General features: G+C 51.0%; 1 protein-coding gene across 4 annotated transcripts in view; it reads left to right on the top strand.

Annotated features, from left to right (window-relative positions):
* Positions 1-26,795, top strand: part of SKAP1 (src kinase associated phosphoprotein 1) — a 232,077-nt gene that overhangs the window by 166,009 nt on the left and 39,273 nt on the right. For all 4 annotated transcript variants that reach the window (XM_005301890.4, XM_042844521.2, XM_065577994.1 and 1 more), the window contains exons 5-9: positions 11,313-11,393; positions 12,853-12,936; positions 17,927-18,051; positions 19,078-19,141; positions 20,622-20,807. In XM_005301890.4, the coding sequence (XP_005301947.2) occupies positions 11,313-11,393; positions 12,853-12,936; positions 17,927-18,051; positions 19,078-19,141; positions 20,622-20,807 (540 nt within the window). The remainder of the gene's footprint in view (positions 1-11,312; positions 11,394-12,852; positions 12,937-17,926; positions 18,052-19,077; positions 19,142-20,621; positions 20,808-26,795) is intronic.

Here is a 26,795-nt window from a genome sequence, read left to right as displayed (position 1 = left end):
AAACCGAGTAACAATCAAAACCCTCGGGGAAATCATTTAATATTTCCAGCCTTCTCACATGGGTTCTTGACACTCGGGTCTGTGGAGGGGAAACACTGATTTATGCCGTCAGTCATTAGACAATGTAGAGGTGAGGTCAGGCGCGGGCATTCTTCATCTCTTCTCCGGTGCTCAGAGATCCCTTGAGCCAGGTGGAATCAAAGCATTTCAAATGGTAGAGGTCATGAGAGTGACACCGTAAGAGGTAAAAGAGCATAGCCTCCTGCCTCCTCCTGTATGGTTGACACCTATATATCTTCATATTGCCATTGTTTCCGCTTGAAAAATTGCATGTCATTTGTTTCACTTTTTCCTACCCTCCTCTGTCCTTAAATCCTCTTGATTTTCTACCATGATCTATAGGAATCATTTGTGTCAAGGCTGACGATTATGTGCTACAGAATTTTTATAGAGATGGGCTTTAGCCAACAGGTGTCTGGTCTTTTGTGGCCTGGCAGAGGCCCTGTAAATTAAAATCACGTCCGCAACTTTGGGAATTTTTCGGCGTTGATTTTGTGGTTGCCGATTTCCCTAGCAGAGAAGGGCCAAGGGCTTGGCCTCCGTGTTCTGGTAGACAGTGCCGGCCTGCAGGAGGACAGAACTCATGGGGAGGTATGGTGCAATCCAGAAACTGGTGAAGTTTGTCCGTTCCCAAAACCCAAGTACATTTCTGCATGACCTTGACTACAGCACAGTTATCAAGATAATTACTTCTGGTAGCCTAGCAGCTCCACTCCTTGACAGTCCTCTGCGTTCTTCCCACCTCCAGATTTTCTGTCTGTCCATTCAGAACAAACCTTGGGGAAGGTGGGGGATGAGGGATAATTTGGGCTTGTACAACACAAGGTAGATTGTGACCGTATCCTGTTACCGTCCCGCGCCCATGTGACTACTACCGTAGGAGCTCACCGCCGCAGGAGATGCTCGACCAGTGGGACCCGCTTATCGGGCGAGTGGTTTAGAATAAGTTCTAGAGATGGCCCCAGGCCGTGACGTTGGGACTGGGATCCAACTCCTCCAAAAGCCTGGGGCTGTTTGGAGCCATCAAAACTGCATGGTTCCAGGGTGAAACTCAAGAGGGCAGAGCATCTCCATGGAGGATCCCTCGCCGTTGAATTTGATCCTGTTAGGGATCAGGATGAGCCCGAAACCAGCCGCCTTCTGAGTACATTGTAAGACCCATCTGTATACTCGGTCCTGGTAGATCCACGAGTGGGTGTTTCATGAAGCTAGAGAGCAGCCAACGTTCCTCTGGGCAGGAGGAGCTCAGCCGCTCTCTGCGTCGGTAACCATTAGTGCGCTAATTCAGGAAGTGGAGGATTCGAGTTTTGGTCGCTTAGGGTATATCGATCCCCGAACGCGCTCCCCGTCAACTCCGGAACTCCACCGGAGAGAGCGGCGGTAGCGGAGTCGACGGGGGAGCTGCGGCCGTCGATCCCGCGCCGTGAGGACGGGAGGTAAGTCGGAATAAGATATGTCGACTTCAGCTACGGTATTCCCAGGCCTTAGTAGCTGAATTGACTCTTCCTCCTTTATGGACAGGGTACCAAGAGACTGTGGGTCTGTCTCTGGTCTCCTCAGCTGAGCTGGTCCTGATCGGCACCAGGGGAAAGGAGAGGAGAAATGGTTCCAAAGAGCCCCAAAGCAGACGTGGGGGAGAGGGTACGAGAGGCAGTCGTCAAGGATCAGCCTTTTGTTCTGTGCTTGTACAGCACCTCGCACCGTGGGAGTCCCGGTCCATGACTGAGGGCTGCTGTGTGCTACCACAGTACAAAGAATAGCTAATGGATATGGGGTGTGCAGGCGTTACCTGTGTGTATTGAGGGGCCCAATCCTGGGGCACCTCTGCAGACCAGACGCTGGTAGACCTGAGCTCAGTTCAGCCTTAATTGTGAACAAGCCTCCAGTAACCAACTCCGGGCATGTATGATGATGAGGGGTCAGATCCTAAACTCCAGTGGAAGCCAATGGGCGTTTTTAACTGAGGAAAGACCTTGGGCGTTGGTCAATAATTAATAACCTTATTATTACATGCTTTTCCTTGGAGAGAGGGTACTATACAGGGAACTGCAAGTTCCTCTCTGCTCCTGTGAGATGGGGTGAGAGAAAAAATTCAGTAAGGCCTCAGATTTCAGGCTCCGGTTTCCAAGGTGGTGGTGGAACCTCAGTGAGAAGCAAATATTTGGCCAAGTGCCCCCTGAAGCGAGCTGGTATCCGGTGTAACTTCACAGCTTGCCCATATGTTGTTACTTATACATCAGACTTTTTGAGTAATGACGTACGGGGCCTGGGTGAGAGTTGGCTTTTGTCAAGCATATATTTCAGTGGCGTTTAAATAAACCCATCGAGCGGCACGTCTCGTGAACTTTTTTCTTCCATCCATCTGCACCGAGCCGCCCGCGAAACGAAATGGATGAGGCCTTCATGCCTTCTTCAGTCCCCGGAAAATGAGCCGGTCCAGTTAACAATAAATGGTGGCCAATTGGAGCACACATGACTGGTCTAGTGAAGAAGAAAAGAAAGTTGAGCAATAATGAAGTCCCTGCGTCCGTGTCCCTGTGCGTGGACAGGAAAGGACGGGTGGTTTATAACTGTTTATTGGAGTTAATGGTAATAAATTCCTCACTTGTGAGGCATTAACTTTAATGTTTTCATTCTGTGATGATTTAGGTTTTCCCTTTTCACGTTGTAAATCATGCTGTCCCGGTAGCACAGCAGGTCGAGTGGCTGACATAATGTTATGTTTGGGGGAGAGAAGTAACAGGGGAGCGAGATATCTCTCTCTATATATGTATATATAAAAAGAAGACTTGTTAAAAAAAAAAAGTCCTCGGACGGATGGACAGACGAACAAACCCACCAGAGCAGAAATGTGCAAGTCTCAGTTGCAAAGCCGGAGTAAAGGGCTGGTTTCCATAGCAACTTCCAAAAGGTACTTGGTGCCGAAAGGGTTGTGGTGGGGTTTTTTTTTTTTCCACCCTCCCTCTTTGCTGAGTGTGAGCCCTGAGCTAATGAGCTGTGCAAATAGATAGTGAGATTTAGTGTTTTTTATTTTGCAATTATAGACTTAGTGGTTTGGATGGAAACTTTTGGGCCAAAGGCGCTTGCCTCCTTTCTGGATTCCATTTTTGCTTTTTGCAAAGTTGGTTTAACTTCAGACTTGCTGTGAAATTTTCCAGGCAGCATAACAGACACTGAGAGTCTCCCTACATGGCCCAGGTCAGTCCCTGTCCCATCTGAAATCAAGGAATTCTGTCTGTTCTGTCTTGTTTCATTGTCAGTCATAGACTCCTTAGGAAAACCTACACTAACTAGCTAGCTCTCTAGATAGAGGTCTGTCTCTGGCTGGCTGTCTTTACGATCTACCGATATTATGCCAATAACTATGTGGCATCTACAAGAATTTCAAAGCATAGCATTGTTCCATTAGGACAATCTTCCATTCTTCGGTGGGTTTGTAACTTCCTAAGATGACTTCAGTGGGACTAGCATTTAGTCCTTTATGTCAAGAGTTGTCATAGGAACACAGAAATTGTCATAAGCCATCTAGCCTTGAATCCAGGCTTCAGTGTTGGCGGTAGCAGATGCTTTAAAAGAAGATGTTTAAACTCGCACCGTGGCCAGTTCTGCTGTCACGTCCCCCCGAGGATCCTTTTTTCTTGACCTGTCTCCGATTTTGAATGCAAACTTTTGATGGATTGTTTGCATTCAGACAAAACAGCATTGCAAATTGGGATACCATGCAATATGTTCGGCTTTTGTAATTGAAGAGAACAGGACCCGCGTCTGAGCCCTCGGAAATTTCATTTGATAACTTCCTCCATGTGATTTGCTGCCTTTGAACGTAAACTGCACCTTGGTTATCGGCCAACTTTCATTCCAGGTAGCTATCCTAAGGTAGATGCCTGTCCTTTGAACTTGACTTACTAGCCTCTTATGAAAAGTCTTATTGAAGCCCCAGTAAATCACCTCCACTGCCTTCGCTTCATCTACTTTCTTATTAACCTCCTTTAAAAAAAAACCCAAAAAAAAGCAATACAATTAGTCTGGCACAAGATCTATTTCAGATGATGCACACTGACAATTGTTTAGTTTCCCATTTTCTGTGAAACAGTTGCTCATTTCATTCCTTTTTTTTTTTTTTATAAACGATTCTAAGTTTTCAAGGCACTGAAAAGTTAGATCAAGTTCCCGAGCTGGGAGACTGAGAGAGAAGCACGACTACAAGAGAACAAAGGGCAAGGAGGAAGAGAGAGACTAAAGAGAACAATGGGATGAGGAGCAGCAGAAGGAGAGAAGAAAGAGAAAGCAGGGGACATGAAGCTGATGTTTTGATTAAACAAAATAATGGGGGAGGGCAAGGAAAAGGTGCAAGAGATGAGCTTGGGGGTGCAGAGAACACAGGCCAACATGATGCCGTTTTCAACCAGCAAGCTTGCATGAAATTTGCAGGAGATTTTTGCGTGCCACTCATTAAACCACGTTCTTTTACTGGTGTAACTCTGCTGACTTCAGTTGAACTACACCAGGTCCAGGGTTGTCTGCTTAACTCTGGCTCTCCAGCGTCTTCATCTTGCGAATGGCTTTGTGAGAAAGAAGGCCTTTCGTGAGCCCCCTCTTCCCCCATCATCTGTTTTCTACACACACACACACACCCCCACACACACACACACCCCTGCTGCTTGACTCACCAGGTGCTCCATTCTGCAGGCCACCAAGGAGGGCTTTATGGACCACCATCCTCCATGGGCCTTTGTCTTAGCAACATGGGGCCTCCTACAGAACCCTCTTGAGTTTGAGAGAGATGGAGGGTCAGTAGTTTAAATAAGGGGAGACTCACCATCTTATTTGGGGGATGCTGACTGAAAGAGGGGTTTGATACTGCACAGTATCTTACAGCAATGGTCCCAAATACTGCAGTGAGGTCCGTGTAAGCGGCCATGCTTGTAGACCCATTTACCGTCAAATCCCGTCGTACGAATGGGCAAAGTTGCTACCGCAGTCAGTTCCTCAGTGTTGGCCTAACTCTGCTCAACCACCAAACTCCCACTGACTGCAATGGGAGTAGGTAGGTCACTGCCGAGCGCTTTGGAAAATCCCACCTCTAGATTTATTTTAATAAGGTTGCTCTCAGGACAGTTCCTAGGAGCAGGCTCCGGGCTCAGCACATCGACCCGAAGTGAGGGAGCAGGAATGACAAACGCTCAGGAATTGATGCAATAGCAACGTCTCCACATTCCCTGCCTTTGAACGTGCAGGTAACGTGGGAGCGTGAGGGCTGCCGTGTCCTCCAGGCCTGTTTGGCTGTAGCTACCGTGACCCCTGGGATGGGATTTCTAAGAGAAGGGGGGGGAGTGTCTGGTGTGAGCACAGATCCCCATCTCAGATGCAATTAAGATGCACATTTTTAACAGGGAATGTTAATCATTGGGCCAGTTGCCAAAGGAGGGGCTAACTTCTCTATCGTTTAGGGCTAGTCGACGCAGCTAATGGCAAGCCAGGTTGTGAGTCTACAGCGCACCAGCTTGCCGGGCAGCGACTTGCCATGTGGCCTTTGCTACAGTGCAGCGAATGTCCCTGTAGCGATGCGGGACTCACCCCTGTGGCGCCTCCTGCTGGTCCGGTATGGGAATTAGCTCACCAGCCTTGGAGCGCCCTCTGCAGGCCAATGTCCCACTGTCGCTGGGCCCGTGTCCCTCCCGGACCCCGGTGCCCCGTCTCCCTTGGGTGCAGCCCCCTGGCAGTATCCCCACTCTCTGAGCTCCCCTCCCAGAGTAATACCCACCCTCTATGCCCACCTTGCCTCAGTGTTCACTGCCAGTCCTCATCTAGCCCCCGCACTCTGCAGTCCATATCACTCATCATCGGCAAGGGGGGATTTGAACCTGTTGCCTCCACCTATCCCCGGGCTGCACCTCTGCAACCCCAGTACCTTTTCAGGCCTTTGCCTAGGCCTGCAGCCTGGGGGTTTTCCAGGCGGGAGCTCCCCGGCTCCCTTGCCCTAATCTCCAGCACTGCTCTACTCCGGTACCTTACTCAGGTCCCAGGCAGCCAGGCCCTTCTCTCTCTGCACCTAGAGAGACTGCCTGTGCTCCCGGCCCACAGCCGGGCGTGGCCCAGCTGTGGCTACTTCCCCAATCAGCCCAGGTTTTCCCCTACCACAGCCCTCTCCCAGGGCTGTTTTAAGCCCTTCAGGGCAGGAGCGGGGTGACCACCCCACTACAGTCCCAGAGAGTGGCTTAGCGTACTAGTAGCTAGTTTTGGGACTCTCTTTGCACGGTAGCTGTGTCCACATGGCGAGTTACTGGCCGGCAGCCTGGTGCGCTGTTGATTCACACGCTGGCTTGCCACGCTTTCACTGGCTGCGTGGACTAGCTCTAAACAATAGAGAAGTTAGCCCGTCCTTTGGCAACTGGCCCAATGATTAACATTCCCTGTTAAAAATGTGCATCTTAATTTCATCTGAGATGGGGATCTGTGCTCACACCAGCCATGCGAGCGCGCGGTCTCTCTCTTTCCCCTCTAGACAAGGCCTTAGTCTTTAAATCAAAGCTCTGGTTGATTGGCCAAGGTGTTTGGCCTCGACGCGGGCGAAATTCTCTGACCGGGAGCGTCGGACTAGATATGTTGTACTGGTCCTTGCTGGCCTTCCAGTCTGAGCTGGTTGGCTCAGCATGTGTCCCTGGCTAGTTTGTGACTAGCCCATTCGGTTTGTTTTTCTAGGGCATGAGAATGAACTGGGGGCTTTAAATAAAAATAATAATAATAAAAAAAAGTTAAGCAAAAGGTGAAAAGGAAAAAAGCCCCCTGATTTTCTTTTCGGGATAATTTAGCCATCTGCTGCCGGCTTGTTCTGTAAAGACCCCCGTGTGGCCTCTTGTGTTCTTATCCCCGCGGCCTGGTGTTGCCAGCTGACTGTCCCGGATTCTCTTTTCTCGTTGAGCGGGAACACGCCCGGTGAAACAGGCCGGGACGCCCGTAGGCTCCGGCGTGTCTGCTTTCTTGGATACATACACAATGCCTGCTGGGGAGGGCTCTCCCGGGGCAGCCCAAGTCGTGGCTGGCTTGGAGAGTCACGGAGTGCCAAGAGATGGAATCGTGTGGCAGACTTGGCCGCGGGTGCTCGGGGCAAGTCTGGAGGGAGAAAATGCGTCTCTGTGTTTCCCCCAATAGGGCAGCGGGTGCAGAACTCTCATGTCCTCTGCAGTAATATGCCTCACCACAGATTTCATCTGTATGGCTCCGAGTGTGTTACGAGGGCTGTATCCGGGAGGTTCTGACAGCAATGTTTGTCTTGTGTGCTGCGGTCATAAGGGCATTTAGCCTTTAATGTTTCCAAGGTGGTTGGGGTGTGTGTGTGTGTGTGTATAAGCTAAGCAGTCACATAGCATTTACAAAGGAGGGTAAGTATCACGATTCCTATTTTACCGATGGGGAAACTGAGTCACAGAAAGGAGGTGTGTCTTGCCCAAAGAGAGGCGTTATTATTTATTAGTTGTATTGCGGTCGTGTCTAGGAGCCCCAGGCATGAACCAGGTCCCCACTGCGATAGGCGCTGTACAGATACACACCAAGAACATGGTCCCTGCCCCAAAATGCTTACAATCCGAGAGAAGAGACGACAGGTACATGCAGAGAGACGGGCAGAGCATGACACAATGCGGCTACAATGAGTCCAGTGATGGAGCTGGGTTATGCATGGATGATCCTGGCTCCCGGCCCTGTGCTCAGTCTCCTAGGCCATGCTGCCTTGTTTTTTCCCCTCTTCTTGGATGTGTTTGATGGACCCTTTATAGCTCCCCAGAATCCTCCTCGACTCAGGAGACCTCAGCAAAAGACAGTGCTGGTTCTGCTTGCCCATGAAGGACCAGCACATAGGGCAAGAGCGGACTAGAGAGATCTGTAACTTGCAGATGGCCCCTGGAACATGCAGGCAACCCTTCTCTGCAGCCTTGTTTCTTGGGGGGGGGGGGCAGGGAAGCCCCATGCTGATAATGTACTGAAAGTAAATGAAATTAAATAAGCAAACCAGCGCTCGCCGCTCCTGCCTTTCCCCCTGGGTAATTCAATTCAAACGCTCATACTGATGGGATCTCACAGGGGCTGCCTGCGTCACCCCGCTGGGGCCTGGAATCTTAACGTCTAAATAAAAGTTTCACTCGAGCATTTTTTATGCTCCTGCCAGCGGGATCAGTGAGCTGGCATCGGGCACGCTAATGTAATATTCATACTTGCGGGTTCCCCCTGTGTACCAGGCAGCGTCAGCCCGTTTTCATAATTATAAATGTCCCATAAAATGACATTTAGATTTGCATTAACGAAAGGGGCCTGGATTCCGATTTTAAAAAAAAATGCTTACCGTGCCCTTTTTTTTTTCTCTCTCTCTCTCTCTCTCTCTCTCTCCAAGTCGGAAGTTCAGCATCTCAAAGCGAAAAGCCTATGATGGATCTGTAACAAAAGTGCTGCTCCCTATGTGGGTGGGGAGCAGAGAGGCCAGGCCGGGTGGCCCCTGCACCAGGGTTCTGAGCGACCCCAGTGTCTTGGAAAGTTGTGGATTCTGATCAGAACTGCTCAGCCAGCCCCCATGTCAATAACGGGCTTCCTGCAGCAAAACCCCATGTCCCGCTTTAGAAACATAGGAATTGCTATAGTGGGTCAGACCAGTCCAGGGTCTTAGAATATCAGGGTTGGAAGGGACCTCAGGAGGTCATCTAGTCCAACCCCCTGCTCACAGCAGGACTAATCCCCAGACAGATTTTTATTCCAGATCCCTAAATGGCTCCCTCAAGGATCGAGCTCACAACCCTGGGTTTAACAGGCCAGTGCTCAAACCACTGAGCTATCCTGCGACTGGCAGTGCCTGATAACCATCTGCTTCAGAGGAAGGTGCCAAATTTCCACCGGACATCAAATAGTTATCGGTCCGGTTATGCCCTGAAGCTTGAGGCCTTATAGCCCTTCCAAACAGATGTCCAGTCTTGGTTTTGAATCCTGCTGTGCCTCAGCAGTATCTTGCTGCAGTGAGTTCCACGGGTTAACGCAGGAAAAACATTTGCTTGACTCTGGTTTTAATTTGCCGCCTTTCTGTTTCATGGGGAAAGGCCAGGTCTACTGAATAGGGGTGAAATTCACCCCTGGCCAGAGGGCCGACGTGAGGCCGATGCACCACTCAAGCCTTCAAACTAGAATTTAAGCGATGGGCCTCTCCCCAGAGCTGAGCTTCACCCTAGGAGTCAGATCCTCACCTGGTGTAAACTATGAATCTGCCCCTGCGGATGGCTCCGATTCCCAGGTAATAACGAGCACAGAGGGGGTGCCCACGTAGGGGGGGATGTATGTACAAAACCAGACTTTGTGCCTTTGATGCCGCTCTCGTGTCTGGCGTTCACGCCGAGAGCCGTGGGCGGGGATTTATAGCAGCCCCCGAGTTTGCAAACTATAAAACACAAAAATGAAAAGAGTCCGCAAAGGAGGGGCTGACACCAGGGATGGATTGGGCCGGGAGAGAGACACGCTAAGAAAACAGGAGCAACCCTTCTGGTCTGGGATTCTGGGAAGTTACTCATACTTAAAAGGCTGCCAAGCTCAGGCACTGGGGAGATGATTAGTGGCGTGCAGTGAGTCATTTTTTATTGTGTTTCAGCACAAATTATTAAGACCCAAGGCGGTGGTGGGGCGGGGGATGCGCTCAGTGGCTGGGGAATTCCCGGCTGGATTTTGGGGCTGAGGTGGAATCTGGTCAGTTTCACAGTGCGATGCAAGGCACAGGCTCCCCTCCGTAAGTCTTGCAACCCGCCAGGGGTTTGGCCCGGATGCCAGTTGCTGGGCGAGGGTCTCCGGCCCGTGCTGTGCAGGAGGTCCCTCTAGATGATCGCGATTGACCCTTCTGGAATAACGAGTCTGATCCTGCCAGGTAGCAAAAGCCTCTTACAACTTGCTGACAACCCCGGAGCTCTCACTGGGGGCCAGGGGCTTAGCGCCTGACATGAACGGCCCTGCCCCCAGAACCAGCCTTAGCCTTTTGGGGTGGCACTGCTGGAGGGCTACCCCTGGGAGGCTGGTGTGGGGACCATGACTAGCTGCTCACAGACGATCCACTCCAGCCAAGACCTTCTGGGCACGGAAGAGGGCTGTTAGGGGAGCTCACGGCTGAGTCACCCCCATATTTCTAGATCTCCAAGGCAGGTGGGAGCGTGCAGCTCCAGGATTCGTGGGCCCCAAGTGCCATCTCTGTCCGCGCAGCGTGGGGCCGGACCCAGGGTGACGGCAGCACGGCTAGTGGGCCTGATCCTCCTCTTGCTAGGGCCTAGCCCAGAGCCTGATGGAAGGACGCCTGCTGACTCCGCCGGGCTTTGGATCAGGCCCTAAATGAGTGATGTCCCTGTAGTCAATGTGGACACTTCTCTGGTGCCCGACCCCTTGTGCAGACACTGACACCCGGGCAAAATAGCTGCGCAAAGCGCAGGGCAGGGTGGGCTCATTGGTGCGAAAGCAAGAGGACCCAAAAGAGAGCACCCCGCTTAAGATCGCAATGGAGATGACGGGAAAGGTGCTGTCTGGGATGCTGCCGGAGAGGCGCCAGACTTTAATTTTTGCGGGGGTTGCTTTGAAACAACAGGGTGGGCACAATAAAAGCGCGTGAGATCGAAGGAGCCGAGCGGCAAAACGAACGGGTGCATGTGCATGAACCGTAGGCGTGGCTGTTGACACTGGTGTTCGGGGTTAGCGATGGATGTTCTGCACTACGGTGCTATGTCTTGGGCGACTCCTGCAATATTCTCCCTTAGTGCTTCCTTTGTTTTCTACTGTAAAATTCCCCCGGCAGACTTGGTGGTCTGTGTGTTACTGTGTTTCTCCTGCTTTCTGCCCCCCGTCCCTCTGCCTCCCTCATGTACGGTGACATTAAAAAGCCCTAGTGGAGACAGATGGGTGGACATCTCGATAACCTCAATAAAGTTTGGTCCAACAAGGTTCGTTGCGAGCTCTTAGAGCAGCTTCCTACGGATAAAAACTGATGTCAGTGCTCGGATGCCTCATAGTTTGGAAAAGATCTGTTGACACCTTCTAGTGGGCTGGAGTATCCAATTTGGGTGTGACGCGTACAGAAGGGTTCGTATGTGAGTCCAGGTCGTGCATGCGTGTGCGTGCACATTGTCGCATAGACGTTTGGCCAGGCATTGTGTGTCTATGGTGATGCCTGCTCGAGGCAGAGCGCAGCCCGTAGATAGGAAATCTTTTGTGTATTTCACAAGACTTTGCTTTGGTCTCTTTAGGGTCAGAGGACGGCATACAGAAACCTGCTCAAGAGCTGGGGACAGTTTTGAAGCAAGGCTACTTGGAGAAGAAGTCCAGAGGTAACAGTCGAATAAACCAGTTTAAGGTGACCTACAAAGCAGGGTGGGTGGGTTTATGCCCCTTTATTTATGCTGCTTAATGATGATATATAAATAAGTCCGAGAGTGGGTGGTGGTTGTGGTTGTGGGGGTGAAAAAGGTTTATTTGCTGCTTGTCTTTTACTTTGCAAATTAAAATCTTGTCTCTGCGGATGACTGGAGAACTGAATAGGTTCGTGACAGCAGCCATACCAAGATGATACCTGATAAACCAAAAGGGAAAGACTTTTAGTCAGGTGATTTAAAATACCATGGGTGGGATTTTTGAAAAGCACCCAAGTGATTTAGGAACTCACCTCCTGATGAAAGCCAGTGGACGTATGCACCTAAATCACGTGGGTGTTTCCAAAAACCCCAGCCATTACTCCCTGTTAATACCTACTGTATTTAAGTAAAGCGCGTGGGAGGAAAGCTCTCTTCGTTAAAGATTCAACACCACCTAAGAGCCAGGAGAACTCTCCACCGTAGTATGAGTCATCCAAGGATCTCTCCAACAAAAATGGGGTGAATAAGATTTGAACTCTTAATTGTTCTCAAGGTGAAGAACAAGCAGGGAAAAAAATCTTTTCTGCAGGGAGGGGTGTGTGGAATCTCTCAGGTTTTGTTTAGGCATCATAAGTAACAAAGGGTGCACCTTATGCAGGTCGTCATTCTGCTCAAAGAGCAAAGCCCAGAAATGGGATTAACCATTAAGGCCTTGTCCTCACTAGGGAAAAAAAGGTGGGTTCTTTACTCAGGTTAGCTCCCACGGGGTCAAATCTTAGGGAAGACGACGCATTTGTAGCTTTCATACATGTCAGCAGGTCGAGGAAGAGATGGTGCAGGAGACGAAGGTTTGCTTTGACTTGCTAACGCCAGCTACAAACTGCCTGTCTTCACTAGGCTTTTACCTCATGTAAGGGCAGGTCTTCACTACAGGGCGGGGTCGATTTAAGATACGCAAATTCAGCTACGCGAATAGCTGTGAGGACGGCGGCAAAATCGACCTCCGCAGCTCCCCATTGACGGCGCTTATTCCCACCTCCGCTGGTGGAGTAAGAGCGTTGATTCAGGGATCGATTGTCGCGTCCCGACGAGACGCGATAATTCGATCCCCGAGAGCTCGATTTCTACCCGCCGATTCAGGCGGGTAGTGTAGACCTAGCCTTAGTTACCATGTGGTAGCTAAACTGGGTTAAGAACACACCTTTTTTCCTAGTGAAGACATGCCCGCGGGGGTCAAAGGCGTGGGACAGAGTCTTGGGTCATCAGCACCGTATCTAGTGCTCAGTTCTGAGAATTGACTCGATTCCAGCCCCCTGATGCTGTGAGGGATTGTGCAGGGACGGAGGGCTTATACTGACTATAAATACACAAAAGAGACCATGAGACCTTTCTCGCCGTGCTCTTAACCTCCGCTTTCTCTCCCGTTTCCCCACAGACCATGGTTTCTTTGGCTCAGAGTGGCAGAAGCGATGGTGCGTCCTCAACAAAAGGACCTTTCTGTACTATGCAAATGAAAAAAGTAAGCGGCAAAGCACTGGCCTTGTGTTCTCCAAGCCGCGTCTGGTGGCTGGGAGCTCAAGTGGGCTGGGACGAGACGGGGCGGGAGCCTCATAGGGAGATAATTGCAGAACATTCTCTCTGGAAGTCCCTGGGGCTTCAGGGGAAAAATTTGGCCCCAACGAATTGGAGTCATTCCTTAGTTTGCGCTGTTGAATCCTGTCATTTTCTGTTATTTGTATTACAGTATTGTCTAGAGGTTCTACTGTGCTAGATGCTAGCTGGCTTATGCCTTGCAGGAAGGTTGATATCCCTTCTGTTTTTCATCCCCTCTTATGTAGCTGTGAATGTTCTCATTAGCCATACAAATCACTAATCTCTGGAGGAAGGTTTAACCCTGCTAAGCCCTTAGCCTCAATGATGTCTTGTGGCAGCGAGTTCCACAGGTTAATGATTACGCCTGTGCACCAATTTCCTCCTCTTCGTTTTGCTGCCATTTTCAAAGATGCCCAGTTCTTCTTACGATTCATATCTCACTCCTGGTTTCCTTACGAGTCCATTGCTTCCTGCTGTCTGTTGGTTTCTCACCTGAAGTTCCGACTTCTCATTTCACCCAGCTGGTAAATAATGATGATGTGCCCGAGGGTGATTGATACCAGATGAGGCATCAGCAGCAGGCATATTTAGAAAGATCTTGGCCTTGTTTTATTTCAATATACTTATTGGTGAAGAAGGAGAGAAGAGAAACACAGGAGTGGAACTGTGTAAATAAAATGCTGAACCAAGTTTTCCATTAGGCATCAGCTGGGCTTTAACTCCCCAAGTGACTGTATATAATCCATGTGTCAGTGTATATAAATATTTTGCAGTTATGGTCCATCAGGTACATATAAACACACAGCTAATACCTCCAACAGAGTTTGGCACGGCTAGATATATGGGCTTCGTTATACAGTTCCGCCCATCCAGAAACGCTGCATGCTGACAGCTCTAACGCACGCACATCATATTCTTCGTTTCATGATGACTCTTCTGCTGTTAAGACAAAAAGAACATCCGCTGACTCACTGACGGGGATGATTTTGTCCTTCTCTAGCACCCTTCTTCTGAGGATCTCAGAGCACGTTAACAAGATTAACCTTTGCCATCCCAGTCACCCAAAGGGGTAGATCTGTTTTTAAAGAGACACTATTAAAGGCACAAGTGCAAACTATCCTAATGCATAGGAAAGATAAGAAGTAGGGTAAGAGACCACTCTGGTCTACCCAGATCGTCAACGACCCGAAACTCAAAAAAGAAACTAGGTCAAATTACGAAGGATGAATATAAAAAACCAACGCAAACATGTAGGGACAAAACTAGAAAAGCTGAGGCACAAAATGAGATTAAACTAGCCAGGGTCATAAAGGAGAAACATTTTACAGTAAGAAACAGGAGGAAGACCAAGCACAGAGTCGGCCCTATACTCAATGAGGAAGGAAAGACCATAACAGAAAATCCAGCAATGGCCGAAGTGTTAAAGGCCATTTTTGTTTCAGTTTTCACCAAAAAAGTTAGCAGTGATTGGCAACTAACATAGCCATAGGTGCCGACTTCCTCTCTACCCGGGGGGGTGCCCCCACTTGACCCCCACTCCACCCCTTCTCCCCAGGCCCCACCCCTACCCTGCCTCATCCCGCCCCTTGAGCACGCCCCATCCACGCTCCTCCCTTTACCTCCCAGCACCTCCTGCACGCCGTGGAACAGCGCTGGGAGGGTGGGGGAGGAGTTGATCAGTGGGGCCGCCGGCAGGTGGGAGGCGCTGGAGGGAGCTCGGCTGCCGGTGGGGGCTAAGCACTAGGGTGACCAGATGTCCTGACTTTATAGGGACAGTCCTGATTTTTGGAGCTTTTTCTTACATAGGTACCTATTACCCCCAACCGCCTGTCCTGCTTTTTCATACTTGCTATCTGGTCACCCTACTAAGCACCCACTAATTTTTTTCCTTGCGTGCTCCAGCCCCGGGCGCCTCTGAACATCAGTGTCAGTGGGGAGGAGCTGAGGCTAAAACAGGAAAATAACAAGTTAAGAATTACTTAAACAAATGAGATGTCTTCAAGTCAGCAGGGCCTGATGAAATACATCCCAGAGTACTTAAGGATCTGGCTGAAGAGATCTCTGAGCCATTAGCAGTTGTCTTTGAGAACTCATGAAGGACGGGAGAGATCCCAGAGGACTGGAAAAGGACAAATATAGCACCTCTCTATAAAAAGGGGAATAAGGACAACCCAGGGAATTGTAGACCAGTCAGTTTAGCTTTGGTGCCCGGAAAAATAATGGAGCAAATAATCAAACAACCCATTTGTAAACACCTAGAAGAAAATACAGTGATAAGTAACAGCATGGATTTGTCAAGAACAAATCATGTCAAACCAAGCTCATATCCTTCTTGTGACGGGGTAACAAGCCTTGTGGATAGGTGGGGGAAGCAGCAGATGTGATCTATCTCAGTTGTAGTAAGGCTGTTGATTTTGTCTCATGTGATCGTCTCATAAACAAACTAGAGAAAGACAGCCTAGATTAACCTATTATATGGTGGGTGCACAACTGGTTGGAAAAGTGACCTCAGAGAGTAGTTCTCAATGGTTGACAGTCACGCTGGAAGGGTGTATCGAGTGGGGTCCCGCAGGGATCTGTCCTGGTCTGGCTCTATTCAATATCTTCAGAAATAATTTGGATAATGCCAAAGAGAGTACGTTTGTCAAGTTTGCGGATGATACCAAGCTGGGCGGGGTTGCAAGCACTGTGGAGGACAGGATTAGAATTCAAAATAATCTTGACAAACTGGGAAAATGATCTGAAATAAATAGGATGAAATTCAATCGGGACAAGTGCAGAGTACTACACTTAGGAAGGAATAATCAATTGCACAAATACAAATACAATGCAATACAAATACAGAATGGGAAATGACGGCCTAGGAAGGAGTACTGTAGAAAAGGATCTGGGGGTCTAGTGGATCACAGACTAAATATGAGTCAACAATGTAATACTGTTGCCAAAAAAAGTTAACGTGATTCTGGGATATATTAGCAGAGGTGTTGTAAACAAGACACAAGAAGTAATATTCCCACTCTGCTCAGCACTGATAAGGCCTCAACTGGAGTATTGTGTCCAGTTCCGGGCACCGCGCTTTGGGAAAGATGTGAGCAAACTGGAGAAAGTCCAGAGGAGAGCAACAAAAATGATAAAAGGTCTAGAAAACATGACCTACGAGGAAAGATTGAAAAAACTGGGTTTGTTTAGTCTGAAGAAGAGAAGACTGAGCGGGGACATAACAGTCTTCTAGTACCTAAAAGGTTGTTATAAAGAGCAGGGTGATAAATTGTTCTCCTTAACTACTGAGGACAGGACAAGAAGTAATGGGCTTGAATTGCAGCAAGGGAGATTTAGGTTAGACATTAGGAAAATCTTCCTAACAATCAGGGTAGTTAAACCCTGGAATAAATTACCTTGGGAGGTTGTAGAATCTCCGTCATTGAAGGTTTTTAAGCACAGGTTAGACAAACACCTGTCAGTGACACAGGCCCCAACTTTTTTCTGCGCCGGTGGGGGCTCTGCGCCGGTGGGGGCTCGCACCCCCACCCCAACTCCACCCCTGCCCTCAAAGTCCCCACCCTAACTCCGCCCCTCCTTGCCCCATTGGACCCCTCCCCAAATCCCTGCCCCGGCCCCGCCTCTTCCCCCAAGTGTGCCGCGTTCCCCCTCCTCCCTCCCAGGCTTGCAGCACGAAACAGCTGTTTCGCAGCGCAAGCACTGGGAGGGAGTGGGGAGAAGCAGGACGCAGCGGCGCGCTGAGGGGCGGAGGCGGAGGTGAGCTGGGGCGGGGCGGGGAGCTACCCACCAATTTTTCCCCGAGGGTGCCCCAGCCCCGGAGCACCCACGGAGTTGGCGCCTATGGTCAGGGATGGTCTAGATAATATGTAGTCCTGTCTCAGTGCAGGGAGTCTAAGGTAGATGATCTATCGAGGTCCCTTCCAGTCCTACATTGCTATGATACTATGTATCACCACCCTCATTTTACAAGATGGAGAAACTGAGGCACAGGCAGGTGGCATGACTTGTCCAAGACCTCCCTGAAAATCGGTAGCAGAGCCAGGAATAAAACTCCCGGTCTTCTCCTGTGTCCATTAGATGTGCTCTCTCCCTTGACGCAAAAAGAAACCAGCTAGTGGCCAGTTACAATAAGGAAATGGGGGGCGGGATCCGCAGCCGGTGTATATTTGGTGAAGTTCTGTTGACATCAGTGGAGCTATGTCAGTTCACCCCAGTCGAGGCTCTGATCCAATATGTGCACATGTCTGCACGTCTCCAAGTTTCCAGAGGCAAATTGTCAAAGGCCTCGCTAAATAGTTTCTTCTTTCTCTTCGTATGCAGCAAGCCGTTAATCCTCGACCAGCAGCGGAATAACTGTTTGTATCATATTTCCCCAAGTACACCCAGCTCTCTGCTTCATTACAGGCAGCTCGTCTTGTGTATCCATGTGACCCTAACAACCTTTCCTTTGCTCTTACAGTCCTGCAAGTGTTGTTAGCAGGGCCTCCGCTTCGCTGGTCCTTCACCTAACAGGGAAAATGCTACAACCCTTCCTTCTCCTGGGGATACAGATGCTCACACCAGGGGGCTTTCTGCCCATTTCCCACTGAACTTGCTGAGACCCCTTGGGCAGACCCCTCCGTGCCTCAGTTTCCCACATCTGTGAAATGAGCGAAACACCCCTTCTGTGAAGCACTGTGAGCTCCTTCAAGGAAAGGTTTCAGAGTAGCAGCCGTGTTAGTCTGTATCCGCAAAAAGAAGAACAGGAGTACTTGTGGCACCTTAGCGACTAACAAATTTATTAGAGCATAAGCTTTCGTGGACGAAAGCTTATGCTCTAATAAATTTGTTAGTCTCTAAGGTGCCTCAAGTACTCCTGTCCTTCAAGGAAAGGTGCTGCAGCCCCACAAAGCCAATATTATTATTTATCATTGTAGGCAAGCAACCGAAAGGGACTTTTCCCATTGAGAGCTACAGTGCCCAGCTGGCTTTCCACCTGCGCAAAGACTCCCGAAGAGAATCCTGTTTCAAACTCATGAGCCCCGGCAAACGCAGCTACGAGGTAGGATCAATAGAAGAAATGGTCCTTTTTCTGTGCTCTCCGAGCCCCGGCTGCTTTGAGCGTGAGAACGCTGCGCATATCATACAACGGCGTGAACTTGGGCATGTTGCTATTTACTGTATAGTCTGTCTGGCCTGGTGTGTCTGAATGTCGGAGTGAGGTGAGACCTTTTCTCCATGTCATCATCCCCCAAACCCGAATCCGTGGCCAGAGAAACAAGGCCGGAAGGTTTTGGTGCCCCTCATTCTTGAAAGCTCATCTGGACCCAGACCTTTCCAAGTGTGAACTGCTGCACGGTGTTCAAGCGGTCCTGCTTTGACAAGATCGACAACCGGCAGCAACGCTGACCTCCGTTGCCGATTGGCTAGTCTGCTTCTCCACAGCCGTGCATCTTGTACGGCTCTCTATACCGGTACAAAGCAGGTATAAAACGCAAGCAGAACCAAAGCACTTTACCCTCATCTGGCCCAGCGGTAAATGAGAATGCAAGCTGCAAAATAACAGAGAAGTTGGGTCTGGAAGGTCTAGTTGTAAAAGGAATGTCACAAACGGCCTTCACGCTGGTTGGAAGGGGTTAAACCAGGTCTCCAGCTCCCTGGGCTTCGGGGGGAAGGCTGGAAAGTGCTGTCATAGACATGATCCAAGCCGTAAAGTTTGGATCTGAACTTACGTGCATTTCAGGGGAGTTGTGGTTCAAACTCAATAATAACACCACTTATCTGATGAGACCAAATCACTTGAATCATAAATGAGGCCTGACAACCTTCTCTGCAGTGGGTCAGCAGCATTATCCCCATTTTACAGATGGGGAAACAGAGGCATAAAGAGGTGACCCAAGGTCACCCAGTGGGTGAGGCGCAGAGCCAGGAACAGGACCCAGGAGTCCTGAATCCTAGTCACCCGCTCGAACCACTAAACTAGCTCCCTGGGCCAAAAATAGAATCCCGGAGGCCCCTGCTCTAGGAGCTTGTCTACACGACCTCTGCTTAAAACATTAATGACCTAACAAATGAATTCCCTCCCTAGTTTACAGCTTCCAGTCCTGCAGAGGCGAAAGACTGGGTGGATCAGATCCAGTTTCTGTTAAAGGGTGAGTAGCTATGGGGGGGGCGCTGTAGCCAATGTGCTTCACTTTACAGTTCATTCAGACAGCCCGGGGCCATTATCTGCAGACAGCTTTGCACTTCTTTAGCTGCCTCCATCCCTGGATCTCAAAGAACTCCCCAAATACTGAGGAATTACACCTCACAGCCCCCCGGGTGGGTATCTATATTATTGTTATCCCCATTATACAGATGGAAAAGTTGAGAGAGGGCTAAGGTCAGAGGGCAAGTCGGTGTCAGAGCTGGGAAAAGAACCCGGGAATCCTGATTCCCAGTCCCCAGCTGTAAAACCAGACAATATTCCCCCTCAGACCTGGGACTAGACCTCTGTAGTCTCCTCTCTTGGTCCCGGGCTTTTACCACTAGCAAATCCTTCCACTCTGCTTCTCCTCCTGGCACTGATGCCCTTAAACTCTTCTCCGCAATAAACGAAGGCACCCAAATGAATAGGATGTGGCCGACGCAGCCCATTGGCGCGGAGCAAAGAACATGGGGGGTTCAAATCTAATTCGTTATGACTCTTCACCGGTCTAACTTCACTGAGTGGGTTGCTGAATGCCTGCTCTTACGGCACCCTCTGCTGGCCAGTCCGGGGGGTTGGCACTGACCGTGGGGTGTAGGAGTTGTAATCAAATATGGTAGAGAGAGCGATGCAGTCGTCCCTGGGCAGAGCGGGCTATTGACCCTATCCAGTTGTCCCACAATCAGCTAGCGCAGCTGAACATACGAGGAGGGAGACTGGAGTAGGGGGGAAAGGGCCCAGTCATCCAGCATCGCTTACTGGACTGTGAGCTTTTGTTGGTGGAGAGAAAGACGCTGTTGTTGTTTGAAGGACAAGGGCTGCCAATTTCACTCTCTATCTCTGCTACCGAGAGAACCAACCATTGTGATTTTTTTATTTTTTGCAAGAAGCTGGAGTAGAACTTGAAAACCAGGGATGGGCCTGTTCTGGGTTCATGCATGTGACTTACCACTAAGCGCCAGATTCTGAGCTCAGCGATACTGGTGGAAATCTGGAGTTGCTTCTCTGACTTCACGGAAGTTACTCCAGATTTACACCAGCACAGCTGAGACCAGAAGCTAGCCTGAGACGTGCAAATCTCCTAAAGAGGGAAGGCAGCTTTAGTGCACTCTATCCTACAATAATGTCCAGTCTGTCTGTTAAAACCTTGGCCCTGCTGGCAAATCAGTTCCATTACATTGTCCGAGACAAGTCCACTGACCACGTTTCCTTTCCTCGGTGCTCTGCTGAGGTCAGTCTCCCCAGACACCTATGGACCTTAAAAGGGGGCACCCCCCCACCCCCGGTTCTGTGTTATTGCAGACCAGGATGGATGGTGAGCACTGCAGGATGGTTGCCTGACTTTTCTGGTAGATTTTAGCCCATGACGGAAGCACCAGCATTTAACGCGGTGGTTTTTGTTTTCCTTCGATTCATTCCTTTCTTTTCATCGTCCCTCCTGCCAGACATGAGCTCCCTCACCATCCCGTACGATGAGGAGGAGGAGGAGGAGGAGGAGGAAGAGGAAGAAGCTTACGATGACATCGACGGCTTTGGCTCGCCAAACGCGAAATCCCACAATAACCTCAACATGGAGGAGGTGGCAGCGGCCAGTGGGGAGGAGGACGAGGACATCTATGAGGTTCTACCAGGTGAGCAGCCGAGCGATCGGGTGAAGAAACACCCTGGCCACTTGCAATGGGCTGCAGACGCAGCAGAGGGGTATTGACATCCCCTCAACAAACCACTTTCTTTGGAGTAAAAAGGGTTGTTTCATGGGAACGGTTCCAGTGAATATAACGTGTTCTGACCTACGTGGCTTTTCCCAACTGTGTTCAGCTTGGTCCACCGACACATTGCTGGGCTCAAAGGCGTCGTCTCTGGCCTGCATTCTGTGGGATGGTCGCAATGGTCCCTTCTGGCGGGCTTAGGATCTGTAACCATGATGCAGCTTCTGGTCTTGCAAGGGACAACATATAGTACAATTAAAGACTTGCTTGGCTTGCCAAAGGTGCACCACGCATGGGAGTGAACCAAGCTGTAGCGGCCGGTTGAGGAACTCGGGAGCAGCCCACCTAGTGCAGAGTCGTACAGTTCAGAAGGGCAATGCCCTCTGCATTGTTCCTGACCCTAAAAAAGCACCATGGGACCTGCCCCGGAGCCTGCTGTCAAGTGTGGCAAGGCTGTGTGCACCGTTATTCCTTGGAGTTGATTTGGCTGCGGTAGCATGTCCGTTCGCTGGAGGAGTCAGGGGGGCTTGTGCATCCTCACTTCTGCTATTAGCAAGAGAACAGCTCGCGCTGGTGCAGCTACACAAGCGGCCGTTCGTACCCCTGGCCGTGGTGGAGACGGACCCTGCGTTCTTCACCTAGCCCCATTAACGATTGTTCCTGCTCAGGGAACCAGAGAGACATTTCCAAGGATCCCAGGGTGAGCGGCTGCTTTACCACCGCTGCTGATTTATACCCTACCCTGGTTTGCTCCAGCTTCCTCTCCTCTTGTTCCAATTTCAAGAACTACTGAGGCCACCTCGAGATAGTTGGAAAATATTCTAGTCGGAAACAATTCTGCCATTGTCTCTTTTTTATTCTCTCCCCCCCCCAGCTCCGTCTTCCCCTTGGCTCGGAGCATTTGCATGAAAATTTCACGCCAGCCTATTGTTTATTTAGCCTGGAAGCTCTCGGGGGCAGAGGCTGTCTCGGGCTATGTGTATGTGCAGCACCGAGCGCGACGGAGCCCGGATCGCAGTTGGAGCCTCTAAGTGGTGGTGTAACCAGAGGCGACGCATGGGGGGGGCGGCGTGCGGGGGTCACGTGCCCCCTCCCCCGATTTGCTGCCTGGCTTGTGCTGAGCATGCTCAGAAACACTGCTGAAGCCAGCTGCCCTCACTCTGCCCTCTTGCTATCAGCAGACACGGGTCATTTCCGGTTGTAACCAACATTCTGACTTCTATAGGGGGGCGGGATAGCTCAGTGGTTCGAGCATTGGCCTGCTAAACCCAGGGTTTGTGAGTTCAATCCTTGAGAGGGGCCACTTAGGGATCTGGGACAAAAATCTGTCTGGGAACTGGTCCTGCTTTGAGCAGGGGGTTGGACTAGATGACCTCCTGAGGTCCCTTCCAACCTTGATATTCTATGATGCAAAGGCCTCTGTGTAAGGATGGATTTTGCCCCCCTGTGCACAGAAGTCCAGTCAAAACCATGCCTGGACCCAGGCCTTTCTGCAGGCAGGAACCTGGCAGTGATCCACAGGTGTAATGGAGATATCCTTTCTAGAACTGGAAGAGACCTTGAAAGGTCATCAAGTCCAGCTCCCTGCCTTCACTAGCAGGACCAAGTACTGATTTTGCCCCAGATCCCTAAGTGGCCCCCTCAAGGATTGAACTCACAACCCTGGGCTTAGCAGGCCAATGCTCAAACCACTGAGCTATCCCTCCCCGCTTCTGCAACTGCAAAGCACTGTGGGAGTGAGCGGCTCATGGCACAGGCGGGGAAATCCTTGAGCACCACGGCACTCGGAAATGCCCTCGAGAATCCTGTGACCTTCACCGTGTGCATCGAGAAGCCGCTGCCGCGGCGTCTAAATCTGCCTGACCAGCCTCCGGCAGTCCCTGCCCGATGGCCTGTCTGATTCTCTTTCCCTGGGACTTTGATCCTTCTCTCATCTTGGCAGGGAGATCACCCAGCATAGGGACAGGGGAAGACGCTGACCCCTCCTGTGTTGCTTACAGGGTCTCGGATGGATGCGGGGAGGGATACACGGAGTTTTGTCCGGTGAGAGCCACCCCACCCCACACAACCCTGTTGACGAGCACTTTTCTCAGCAGCTCCAAACGGCATTCGTCATCGGCACTGACGCCGTGGGGGCTCACGCACCCATGGGGAAAAAATAATGGGTGCCCAGTACCTGGCAGCCACAGCTGTTCCTCAGGACCGCCGATCAGCTGTTTGGTAGCTGGGAGAGGGCGGCGGGCAGTGGGCGGGCGGGAGCCTTAGGGGAGGGGTTGGAGCTGAGGTGGGAAGAGGCAGAGAGGGGGCAGGAAGAGGCGGAGCAAGGGCGGGGCCTTGGGGCGGAGCACCCCCATGGGAAAATAAGTCATCCCCTATGGCATTTGCGATTGCAGGATGGGAAGGCAATATTGGTCTGTTCCCAGTACCCACAACCAGCTCCATGGCAATGAACTGTGACGGCACAAAGGCAGGTTTCCGACGACAGGTGGGGGGACGAACAACGGGAGCGGGCGAACCTTGGAGCGGCAAAGATCTGATTGTTGTTCGAATGTCCCGAAGTAATAAAAATTACCGGGGAGGGGAACTATGAGAGCTAGGATTGTCTGTCTGGAAATTGCAAAACTTTCCCTGAGTTGGTAGCCGCTCTCCCAAGAAGCACTGTATCCCCCGACTTCAAAATTATGGGCCCCGTTCTCCGCTGCCTTGCAAGCCGTGAGTGAGGGGAACCTGTGGACCTGAGGGTGGTGAAGCACTGAAATGGGTTACCTAGGGAGGTGGTGGAATCTCCTTCTTTAGAGGTTTTTAAGGTCAGGCTTGACAAAGCCCTGGCTGGGATGATTTAGTTGGGGATTAGGTCCTGTTTTGAGCAGGCGGTTGGACTAGATACCTCCTGAGGTCCCTTCCAACCCTGATATTCTATGACTCTATGACAGCGTGTCCCCTTCCTTTGGTGCTGACCCCCGTGAGACGTCTTTGCTAGTCCAAGGTGCTGGGCTGCCTTTCCTCAACTCACCTGTGCTCCCCCATCCCCTCTGCAAACTACAGCAGAACCTGCTGGTGGCAAACTCTGTTGAAAACCAATATCCGTTGGAGTGTGCCCGGGAAGAACAGAGTCGTTATCGCTAGAGTATCCTGGGGGAAGGCAGGAGAAGGCAAAAAGGGGATGGCCGGGTCCCAGCCCTTCTGACGGGAGCAGCTGCGGGAAGCTGTGGGCTGTCCACCTTAGCAGCCGTTGTCCCTTGCAACTTCCAGGGGTGGGTGAAAAGCTCCTGGTGGAGCTCTTACCAGACAGGCCATGTGGAAACTGGGATCATTAGAGAAGTCTTGTGGCTTAAAGCCACTTCACTACAGCGCATGTCCTGTCTGCACATGGGCCTGGAGGGTGTCAGAGGCAACGGATCCACCACCGTTCCCCCGGAGAGAGTTCCGGCGACCCAGCTCCACAAAGCCACTGCGCCCCTTTCCCTCCCAATGGTGCCACTATTGCTCAGCGTTCTTTGGAGGGGAGGGGATTTTTGCCTCCCCCGCTGGGTGATACGGGAGGCAGGTTTCGGGGGACTGTAAAGAGGAAGCTTTAGAGAGGAAGTTTGGACAGTAGCTGAAGACTCCTTCAAGACTTCCTGTGTGAGCATGGGCAAACCTCTCTGTGTTGCCGTTCCCCATCTGTACGGTGACGAGAACAGCCCTGCCCAGCCCCACCGGGAGTGTTTTAAGATTAAATACATCAAAGATTGTGAGATGCTCAGATCCTGCGGTACCGGGAGCCAGATAAAAACCCAGGAGAACTAACCGAGAAAGCTTCTGCTTTCTCCAGCCCTGCCTTCCCCGGGAATCTCCATGTTGTGTGTTTTTTATTATGCAAATCACAATCTCTGCTGAGGTCGAGCAATTTTTTCTCTTGTCCCAAGTTTAAAAAAAAAAACTGGGGGGGATGGAGGGAGATAATTTCCTCAGCAAGTCATCGTCGTTAATGAAGTTTTACAAAAACAGATACAACCAAGGAAAAATAAAATTTCACAGGTGATAAATTTTTCCAATTTCCCTGGCAGAATTCGATAGGATTGTTAAATTAAGAGTGAAGGTGTCTGTTAGGAAGCAACGAGCAGTGATGGGTAATTTTATAGAGTGGAAAATTGAATCAAATTGCTACATTAAAACACAGCTCCTCTGAGAATCTGCCCCTCACGCCGGCTGCTCCGGCGTAGCACCAGGGCTCGGTAGCTGTGCCCGGCGAGGGGGTGGGAAAGACCGATTCCCCGGTCTCTTGGAACCCGGGGCTGGGGAAACCGTTTTCCCCTGCGGGGGTTCAGAGGGGATCGGGTTTGCAATCCAGCAGTGGTGGAACGTGCCACATCAGTGCCTCGTTAAAGGCAGCGTGTTCAGCCTTTTCGGGCACTGGTAGATTCCATATTGGCGGGGGAGTGAAGATGGAGGGAAGTGAGCTCAGAAAAGACCCATCAGGGTTTTGCCAGTAGGTATATCTATTTTTTTGTGTCGTCGTATCTAAGACCAATCCCTGCCCTAGAAGGCAGAACTTGTCCTGCCTTCTCTTTTGGGCCTGTCTACACTATAACCAACTCAGGGCACCTGGTCACAACAGGGTGAAGGGGTTACAGTTCCTTGAGCGCTGTCCCCCACCCCAGCCTCCAGCACTTGGGGCATTTGCCTGAGCCCTGGGCAGAGGCGGGTGACCTGCCAGCATGCACCAGCTGGGAGCAGTTTCAGTGGGTCCAGTCGATGGTGCCATCCCTTGGGATATTTGCTCCTGGGCATTAGACAGGAAAAGGTCCCATCGCACCAGCCGGGGCAGCAGGCACCACGAAGCAGGGTGAATGGAGCCTGTTACGGGGAAGTCACCCCAGCAAACTGCTCCCCTGCCCAGGAACATTTTCCTGAGGAAAATCCAACCAAAGCTTGCGAGTTCTCTCCCTTCCTTCCTAAAAGCCTCCATCCATCACAGCCCTTCTGGGGCGCTGTGCAGCTAGGAGACAGGCTGGCATTTAATTATGATATTAATGTTTCAGTTCACGGCTTCCAATCCACTCGCTCAGCCTGCCACTTGCGGGCTGGCACCAGGCACGGGACGCGCCACCCATGGCAAGGGGAAGCCCGCTGTGACTGGAATTCAGAGTCCTGCCAGCGTCATGTCAGGCAGGGTCCCCTCCTCCGCCACACCGTGGAGCTTGCTGCTTAGGGAGGGATGTAGCCTTGGCATCATGTGACTGGTGGAATTGCGTAGCCGGGCGCCTGTCAGCATCGAGTGACTCCATGGCCCTCTGTGTTGTGCAGGGGAGCGGTTTGACTCACTGGGGAGATGAAGCTTTCTCACACACACACACACACACACACACACACACACAAAATCCCAGTGTGGAGTGTTCAGTTGCGGTGTGGCAGCAGGTGAGGCTGAGGATTTGAACTTCGGGGGAGGGGAGGAGCAGCTGAGGGATGCTGACGTCGGCCTATGCGGGTAACAGCGTGTGGCCTTCACTGTCCGCTGTGCCATCTAGTCTCCTTAGAACATGTAAATATCCCCGTAGGCGATGGCTAACTTGGTCCCTTGGTGCACCAGGACCTGGGTGGAGTACAGATGCTGCTTGCCCAGCTAGCATGGTAGAAGGTGCTCAGACCGGAGGTTCTCAAACTGGGGAGCACAGAATGTACAGTATTCGGGGGGGTATGAGAAGCTTTGGGGGGGGGGAAACTTACTGCGCACATTTTCCCCACAGCAACGAATAACTCTTGAGGTTTGAGGGGAACAGGGCATCCATCTTAGACCAGGGCATCTTAGACCCTTGCTTCTGGGCTGCTGCTCGTCGCCGCGCTGCCTTCTGAGCTGGGTGGCCGGAAAGCAGCGGCTGGTGGCCGGAAAGCGGCGGCTGCTGGCCGGGCGCCCAGCTCTGAAGGCAG

Source organism: Chrysemys picta, chromosome 24 (assembly GCF_011386835.1).
Source record: "Chrysemys picta bellii isolate R12L10 chromosome 24, ASM1138683v2, whole genome shotgun sequence".
Lineage (NCBI taxonomy): Eukaryota > Metazoa > Chordata > Testudines > Emydidae > Chrysemys > Chrysemys picta.
The sequence above is the reverse complement of the archived record's forward strand: the minus strand, read 5'-3'. Positions and strand labels throughout refer to the sequence as shown.